General features: G+C 37.2%; 1 protein-coding gene across 1 annotated transcript in view; it reads right to left on the bottom strand.

The window, feature by feature from the left end:
• Positions 1 to 245: 245 nt before the first annotated feature.
• Positions 246 to 9,507, bottom strand: part of ryr1a (ryanodine receptor 1a (skeletal)) — a 61,504-nt gene continuing 52,242 nt past the window's right edge. Inside the window, 21 exon segments of the mRNA XM_048180843.1 lie at positions 246 to 768; positions 853 to 904; positions 994 to 1,094; positions 1,183 to 1,247; positions 1,399 to 1,555; positions 3,296 to 3,430; positions 3,512 to 3,658; positions 3,752 to 3,812; positions 4,071 to 4,207; positions 4,296 to 4,338; positions 4,589 to 4,719; positions 4,877 to 5,131; positions 5,395 to 5,481; positions 5,572 to 5,740; positions 5,857 to 5,927; positions 6,024 to 7,312; positions 7,400 to 7,481; positions 8,249 to 8,254; positions 8,682 to 8,786; positions 9,001 to 9,129; positions 9,217 to 9,305. Coding sequence (XP_048036800.1) covers positions 673 to 768; positions 853 to 904; positions 994 to 1,094; positions 1,183 to 1,247; positions 1,399 to 1,555; positions 3,296 to 3,430; positions 3,512 to 3,658; positions 3,752 to 3,812; positions 4,071 to 4,207; positions 4,296 to 4,338; positions 4,589 to 4,719; positions 4,877 to 5,131; positions 5,395 to 5,481; positions 5,572 to 5,740; positions 5,857 to 5,927; positions 6,024 to 7,312; positions 7,400 to 7,481; positions 8,249 to 8,254; positions 8,682 to 8,786; positions 9,001 to 9,129; positions 9,217 to 9,305 — 3,407 coding nt within the window. The 3' untranslated portion in view covers positions 246 to 672.

The raw sequence follows: 9,507 nt of genomic DNA, 5'->3' as shown, positions 1-9,507 counted from the left end.
GTTTTCATCAAGATTTTATTTTTGTATTTGTAGCGTGTGTTCAGCTGTAGTATTAAACAATATGTTTTTTGGTATGTTTAACATATACAATGTGTGAATTTGCAATTTTAAGACTTAAGATGAGTAGATGTTTGTACACAAATATTATGCTTAAAGAATGTAATGCTTTTGCAATCACTGAATAAAAACATTCAAAAACAGCTAAACTACAGTTTATCGCAATGTCTGTCATGATTATTTACACATTTGGATTAAATTTTTTTATTCACTTAATTTTTCACAGTCAATTCTGATGTTCCAGGTGATTATGAAGTGGGACGCAGTGGATGCTTATAAACTGCAAGAACATCAAATACAGTAAAATTGTCATATTTATGAAACAAAAGGTACTTTTCAGGTACTTGGTTATAACTTATTGTGACACACACTAAAGAATCATTAGAAGAGGTCCAAGCAACATGAACATTTTAAATGAGCAGATACTTAAAAACTACCCAAAAACTTACTATGAATAAATAGCATGCGTTTTGAGTGGATAACAGTTCAGATGATATGGTACTGTGCATGTCTAGAACATCATTTCTAAGTATAAATGTACATAAAACATGGGTTGTCGTATAACATCACAACAGTTTTGTTAGTTTAAAAACTAGGTACAAAACAGAATTGCATTTATCCAAGCTGGTCTTCATATTGTTTTCTGAAGCAGTCTCCAGCAGGGAAGAAATCCCAGCATCTCTCCTGGTACATCTTCCACACATATGATTCCTGTCAAATACACATGCATATCCTATATGTTTAAATCACTTTTCATTTTTGTAATTATGATGAGGTATGAACACTGTGACTCACCTGCCCAGTGTGCTCCGTTTCATCCTTGTTGATTAAGTACATCAGGAAGAACCTAGTGAAGAGAGAAACATTAATTCTGTTTGTCTGGAGATGGAGAGATTGTATAACATCAGAAAGGTGCAATAAAACTGGATCGCTCACATGTAATTGGCCAGGTTGTGTTCTTCAAGCGTATGGGTCTCAAAGCCATGTGGAGTTGTATCAAAGTAATCACTCCCAATACCACATATAAAGCATTTGGTCTGAAGAAGCAATGCAATGTGTAAAATCAGACATACAGTACAGCCAAGTATATAAATACTTAATATTGGAGAGTAATGATCTCAGTACCTCCATATCTTCTTTTACTTGCTCTTGCTGGTCTCTCAGCTCACCAAAAGCATCAATGATCAGACCTGTGCAGACAAACATGCATTGGCATTGAAGTGTTTTCAATCTAATCCAGAAAATGAAATCTCATAGCCTGCAATAAATCTCCAAACGTAAGATTTTATGTTGTATATTTGCTAGGACGTTACTCAAGTTGAATAGCAAAATAAGTCTTACCTTGAATGATGGCCAGCAGGATGACGATGACAAAGAAGAAGAAGGTGATGTCAAAGACCACCCTATAGAGTTCATACTCATCCCCTGCTGGGTCCTCAATCTCGTCTCCTATACCTCCACCTGCCCGCACACCCACGTACATGTGGAACAGATAACACTGCCAAGAGAAACAGAGAGAGATTTGTTGGATTATATAGCAGGTTTTAGTTAGGGGAGAACTGTAAAATAAAAATGTAACAACCGACAACAAATGGTTTTACAACATTTACCCTCTGGTGCTCTTTGCGTGTCCGTCAAAAATGGCCGAATTAATTTTTATTTCAATGAAATGAATGTACTATATTTTATTTCAATGTTTTATGATTTAATATTTTTAAGGGATTTTATGGTACTAAATTATATTTACGCTGTAGTTATAATCTTATTCACTTTTTGAGCATTGACCTGAAAATGAAATTTCCAACTTAAACTGTAATAAATTTTGAATGCTTTAGAGCACAGACTTAATTTTGATCTCTTTTCAAAGATGACACTTGACAAATTATTGCTGAAATGAATTTTTTTTTTTTTTTAAAGTTAACTTTAAAAAAGTTACAGAATTTTACATTTATTGTTATGAAAAATGCACAAAATACTATTTTCAATTTTTATATGAAATATTTAGTTTCAAAAACATGTTTTACTCTAAAACTGCAAGAAAATCAAAGCCGTACATCTAAACAAGTTGTGTTCCAAATTTGAGCTTGATATCTCAAAAAAATGAGCTTTCAGTAAGATTTTGTTTGGCTGCAGTACCAAAAGTTTGCACTAGATGAAATTTGTCTCCCATTCATTTCCAATAGGGTCATTTTTGACCGCGAGGAGCACAAGTGTGAATATTTTTTTCAGGATTTTTATTTAACCTTTTCGAATCATATCCATGATTTAAAGGTGCCCTAGAACCCCTTTTCAAAAGATGTAATATAAGTCTAAGGTGTCCCCAGAACGTGTCTGTGAAGTTTCAGCTCAAAGTACCCCATTATTACATGAGCCATTATTACATATGCACCGATTAAGCGTGCGGCCCCTTTAAATCTCCCGCTCCCCCGCCCCCGCAAGCTCTCAACTGCCTTAAACAGCAAACACAAAGTTCACACAGCTAATATAACCCTCAAAATGGATCTTCACAAAGTGTTCATCATGCATACATCGATTCCTGTGAGTATAGTATTTATTTGGATGTTTGCATTTGATTCTGAATGAGTTTAAGGCTGTGATCCGTGGCTAACGGCTAATGCTAAACTGTTGGAGAGATTTATAAAGAATGAAGTTGTGTTTATGAATTATACAGACTGCAAGTGTTTAAAAATGAAAATAGCGACAGCTCTCTTATCTCCGTGAATACAGTAATAAACTGTAAAAAATCTGCCATTTTTCGCTGTTGTCCTTGCTTGCTTACCTTGATGATTCAGCTGTGCACATCCAGACGTTTTGCCCTTGTCTAATAGCTTGAACATGAGCTGGCATATGCAAATATTGGGGGCGTACACCCCGACTGTTACGTAACAGTCGGTGATATGTTGAGATTCGCCTGTTTTTCAGAGGTCTTTTAAACAAATGAGATTATTATAAGAAGGAGGAAACAATGGTGTTTGAGACTCACTGTATGTCATTTCCATGTACTGAACTCTTGTTATTCAACTATGCCAAGATAAATTCAATTTTTCATTCGATGGCACCTTTAAAGCCTCTACCATGTTTCATACAATTCTGATGAAGTAAAAAATTCTAAAAAACAAAACGTAAAATGTTTCGGTCAAAAATGACAGAAGAGCACCAGAGGTAAGTGGTAAAACTCAGAAATTCATTATTAAAGGACAATTTGATACCAATAATGTTGTATAATGAAGTAACCAACCGTCATCATGTCATCACACTTCATGTCCGGCTCATCCTCGTCCTCGCTCTTATTGTAGAACTTCCTGAAGAAGTTGAAGGCCACCACAGTATAGAGGTACACAACCACAGCCAGCAAACCCACAGTCATCATCAGCTAAAAACAATCCAACAGAGTCAACCAGTGCATCAGTACTGATTTCCAGAACTGATTTGAGTTTTGTTGTACTGACTGTACCTGTTTTCCATTGTGTGTGACGGAGGACAGAATTGTACGCAGGGTCTTGACACCCATTGCAATGTCCAAAAGGTGACAAGCAAAGAAGAAATTGTTGTAATGTCCAAGAAGTGACATCACTGTGTACCACACCAGGTAGAGGAAAGTCTGAAAATAAAGAACACTTTAGTGCACATGACATGAACATTGTTTTTCAAAAAAAAAAAAGAAAAAAAAAGTATTTCACAAAAAATGACTTACATTGTCTGTGAACACAACTCCAAACTTCCAGATCTGATACTTGATGTCAATGGCAGTGAGCCTGAAAAATAATATGGAAAGAAAATCTAAACCTTGACATCATATGAAAACATAGCCTTGACCAATGTAGTTTTAAGGCAGGATTATCCGTTTGGCTGACCAATAGCAGATAGGGGAAGCGTATAAAAAAATGAAAAATCAATATTTTTGCGATTATGTTTGGTGCCACTAGTGGCAAATAAATAACACATAACCTAAATGTAATATCTTAAATAAAATATCACAAAATTACATATCACTAGTGATGTATTTTTAATACCATGCAAGCATGGAGTTGTCTGGCTCTTCGTGTTTCTTGTCTGTCTGCTGTTTGCTGACATCCAGCGATTCCAGATCCATACCCAGCAGCTCTGCGATTCGCTCACGTCCATAAATATCTCCGTATTTATCAAGAACCTTAACAAAAGGATCAAGAATAATATAGCTTCATAAATGCACTCATTTTAAACCTAAACACCAACTAACAGGAAGAACATTGGTTTACCTTTCGCTTAACAAATTTGTCCCAGTAGTTGGTGGGAAAGGAGCTAAAACAATGATAAAGAGTATTAGTTTTTAAAGGAAAACTATGACCTGGCTAGGTCTGCTAATGTACACTTATTAGAACACTTATTTTAGAGCATTATGAAAACATAAATTAGGGACCACATACAAGACGTACAAAACAAATTTGACCTCAAAACAAGATCTAGGTCAACTTTCGTTTTAGTCAACGTGTCCATTTCCAGATATATCTTGTAAGAAACAGCTCTATAATCAAGATGTCTCCACACTTACGGTGTGTTTATCACCAATCTGTCCCACTGGCCTTTGATGTCATCATCCTCTGGCTGTTCAGTGATGTAAAGACCATCAAACTCCAGCTTTCTCGCCAGCTCTTTCTCTCTCTTAAAAATGACCAGTGGAATCTAAAGGACCATGACATCATGATCACTTATTCAAAGCACAAATAAATAAGAATATTCTTGTACATATTCAAGATCAGAATTAAATAAAAACAAACCTGAATCAAGACTGATAATCATACAAGTTCAGGCCCTAAAAAGTGAAACTAGTGATTCAAACCTTGAGGCAGTTGTATCCGATGATTGTTATGAAAGCGATGACGGTGTGCAGAATGGCCAGGCAGGACAGAGTGGGCTGCATGTATCCGGTACTCTCTTCCAGGAAATAATACACAGGACCTTCCTCATCATCATCATCGGCTCCATCCTCTCTGCCAGAGCCATCAAAGTCCTCCCCAGAGCCTTCAAACAGGCCAGAGCCTTCAAACATGCCTGAGCCTTCAAACTCATCAGAATTGGGAGGACTATCAGATACCTGGTGAAATAAAAATATAGTGTCTTAAAAACAATCTTAATTGTTGTTTTTTTTGTTAAAAACTAGATTTTATTTTTTATATCTACTGTATGTGCATTTGAAAGCAACATTATTGTGAGGCATGCCATTTTGAAATGAATTAAAAATGGTCATGAATATTTGAAAATTTAAACAAAATGACATATAAAAGGAGCCCCAAAACCCAAATTAACCAAAAATTAAAAAGGGAAAACAGTGTAAAAATCTAAAATACGTTTTATAACCTTGTAGAACAGAAGAATGAAGTTCAAGGCAAAGGCGATGAACAAAGCCAGGAAACGAAGGTTGTAGAAGTTACGGGACAAACAGTTCTGTAGATGGAAGTGGAGATTAACAGCAAATCAAAAGTAACTAAAACTCACCAATTGAAGATTAAGAAGAAAATAAGAATGTTGTCCTACCATGAATTTATTTCTTTGAACATCCAGCTCGTTCCAGAGCTCAAATCCTGCCCCTTTGGCTGATTTCTTTTCTTTCTTTGCTTTGGTGGCATTCTCAGGTTTTGGTTCTTCTGGTGTTGTCTCAGGCTTGACCTCTGCTTCTTTCTCTGCCTTCTCTCTATTCTCGGTGCTGTTATACATAGAAGATGGTCATTAAAATGGTAAAACCATCTAAAATACCCTAAAGAATCAAACAGAAACATTACAATGTCTTGTTTTCCCTTTGGAAATTTGGGAGTCACTCACTCTGCTTTCTCAGGTTCAGGAGGAGGTTCTTCGATAGCAGGAGGTTGCTCAGGTCCTGCTTCTTCTGATTGCTGCAACATAAATAAACAAGGACTAACATCACACATCTTTGTTTAGAACATTGATGAAGAAACATAAGGAAACTAGCTAAATGACAACCCACATACCATTTTTCTCTTCATTATTGGAGTGCCCTCTGGAGTTGGTGGTTCCACTGGGGTGGTGTCACCCATATCTCCAAGTCCACCAGGTGTATCGATACCAGGAATCTTCCCACCGTCTTTTTCCTGGATGTCCTCATCCTCTTCCTCTCCCCCTCCTGCTTCCATTGAGTCTGTTATCCCTCCAGTATCCTGCTCCTCTCCGCCCCTTGGTTCTCCAGGTAGGTCTCCGTGCACCTCGTCCTGTGTAGGATCCGGCATGCTGGCCAATAACTCTGTCACAGTGATGTTCTTAGCCCCTTCAACTAAACCGCCTCCAAAAAGTGTATGCCAGATGAGCAGGAAGAAACCTTTACACACACTGTAAATGAAATGGAGGATGCCCATGAGGATTGTCCACAGGAAGGTAACAAGTCCTACCACAATCTCCTTGATGGTCATCTTTCTGAGCCTACGGTACTGTCTGCGAATATTCCTAAAGGTGAACATGCCCAGGAAATTCATGATGCTTTGGATGAAATCGGCAAAGGCAGAGCTTGATTCTGACTGGCCCTCCTCACCACCACCCTCTTCATCACCACCTCCTCCTTCAGGTTCCTCCTCCTCATCCTCTTCTCTCTCCTCCTCATCCTGCTCTGAAATCTGTGAAGCAATATTCATCTCGAAAATGGTGTCCTCACAGAAGTTGACAAAAAGCTCCATCTTCTCCGATTCACCACCCTCGTTGACCACATCAAATATGAACTGCCGCTTGGACTCCTTGACTTGAGGCATCTCCCACTGCTTACGATTCACCTCACTGATCTCGAAGTAGATTCTCTCAATTTTCCTGCTGGCGCCCATTATCTCAATGCGGCCCAAGAATGGGCGGAAATAGTTCAGAACGCTCTCAGCTTGTTCGAGGAAGTTCTGCAACCTGGTATCATGAGGAACATGCTCAGAAAGGTTGGTAAGCAGCACCGCTATGTTAAATCCGATATCTTTCGCTGGCTCTTGGAACCGGTTGGCAAACTCCTCGTAATGAATCATCTCATTCTCATCTGCCTCAGAGCAGGACAGTAGGAACTGAATCTCTGAAGGTGTGTACTGTTTCTGGCTGTCCATGGCTTTCTGGAAGTCCTTCTTGGAAATCAAACCTCTGGGGTCTGTCACATAGTCGCGGAATGCGTCAGATGCAACAATGTCCTTTAGCTTGAGGAACATGTCGAAGAATTTAAGGATCATTTCTACATTACTGGAGGACTCTACTAGCATGTCCACCATTTGCCGAGCAATGGTGCCATTTACAACATTACCTGTCAAATACAGAGCCATACAGTGTAATCAGGTCTAGACTGAATAATGTGAAATTGATGAACATAAATCCAAGATTGTTATCATACCCTCCAACAAAGACAGCAGCATGACCACCATATCTTTCTGAAGGTCCAACAATTCCTTCAGAAGACCAATCTGACTGGAATCCTACGAGAAAACAGATTTGACATACTAGCTGCAAAATAACCTAAAATGCATGTCGATATATAATAAATATCTAATCTAAATGAACAGAAATGAATGATTGTAAACAATTTTTTAAGGGGAATAATAAGGTCTTCATTATTTATGAGGGTTTAACTTGCTGTTTAAGGGTATGGACACAAAATAAATACATTAGCATCTTTATAAGAAACTTTACCTTATCAGATTGGCTGAGGATAATGTAAAATGCTGCAACATTTAAATGCAGGTTATTGCATGCAGCAACAATAACAGGGGTTAATTATTAGAAACAGAAACACTCTATACATACAAGAGATCATGAAAATCATAAAAAAAAAATCAAACAGCACACCAAAGGAAGAATTATATAAAGTACAAAACACTTTTTTAATTAAAAAAAAAAAAAAAAACATATAAAGCTGAAAACACATGTTTCTTCTGGGTTATGTTAACTGCCTTCCATTCATTTTCTCAGGCTGTTTGACCCACTTGTTTGCATTCTTATAGCAGATTTTCATTTCTTGCAGAAATTTTAAGCAAAATCATCATATTGAATGAACAGTAACACTAGATTTTGAGTTTAAAATCTTAAATACTTCAGCTAAAATATACAGAAATAAACAAGGGGATCTTTGAATACATCCAAATGTATATTCTTGGGTTCAAACAACCTGGATTTGGGAATCTGGAACATGAATGGGGAAAACTCAAATACAATCACTTCAATAGATAAATAGAGTGATACATACTCTTCCCTGCATACGGCGTATGAAAAACAGTTTAATTAATCAGTAAAGCATTGAGAGCAAAAACAGTATTACATTCCAACACACTAGTAGTTTAAAATTTAAAAAGGAATGTAACATGTTCTTAACATTAGCATGTAATATAATCATTAAGAACAGATCTACATGAGTAACTACTATAGTTTAATTTTCATGCATTTTCTATTAGCCACTAAAGTAATAAATAAGCCTTTTGAAAGTGTGTAGATCCACTGACAAGACAAAATGCAGAGACACTGTACAAAAACTACTCATATATCAAGTTGAGAAATTACTCGTACAAAAAACACTAAGCCAACTTCATAAATGTTTATTTCAGCTATGTGATCTAATGCTTTCAGAGAGAATGAACACAAAATAGTGTACATAACAGAAGAATCAAGTTTAGATCGGTTACCTGAGCCAGTTTCATCATCATATGGGCAAACACGTGCAGGAAGCCCACCACAGCATCCCACAGGCGACTGTGGGCCAGGGACTGCTGGTTGCCTGTGCAGGGACCCTGAAACAGAAGGATAACTTTAATATATGGACGCTATATGTGCTATACATCAAGTAGATTCTTCTAGGGAGAAAATCCAACCATTGCAACCAACTATGCAATCACAAAAGGGTTTGTGTTGCTACATGTACTGTAGAGACCGAAATAACTGAATCTAGTGAATAAATGGAATAAGAATGTCAATGATCAAAATAATAATAATAATAAGATGCACCTGGATATACTCGGTAAGGCTGTTGAACACCTGTTTGGCCACAGTCATAGCTTTAGAGAAGTTTCTTTTGCCTGGTTCATCTATGATGTCTTTACCAGAGTAATACCAGTAGAAATCACTGATCGACTCCTGGAGAGAGAAAATAAATACCCACAAAGCAATAAGTGTGCAGAAAGCAACATTTTATCAGGGTTTTCGAGGGTAAAATTACCTCACCTGTAGTCTAAGCAGGTAATCCACTGTGCAAATAATGACATTGATGGTGGTGGTGCTGCCTGTCTGTGTTCTGAGGTAATTCTGGAAGTCTAAAGTGAAGTAAACTCAGATGGTTAAACACAATCTGTACTACAGACAACATTGCTTTCCCAAAACCCTTGAAACTTGGCTCTTCGTTTGGAACTATATGATGGTGTGTAAATAATGACAGAATCAATGTTTTTTTTTTTTTTTTAAAAAAGAATGGTTGTGGGGCATAAACTGCAATAAATCACAGTACAAATGTTCATA

Source organism: Megalobrama amblycephala, linkage group LG2 (assembly GCF_018812025.1).
Source record: "Megalobrama amblycephala isolate DHTTF-2021 linkage group LG2, ASM1881202v1, whole genome shotgun sequence".
NCBI lineage: Eukaryota > Metazoa > Chordata > Actinopteri > Cypriniformes > Xenocyprididae > Megalobrama > Megalobrama amblycephala.
The sequence above is the reverse complement of the archived record's forward strand: the minus strand, read 5'-3'. Positions and strand labels throughout refer to the sequence as shown.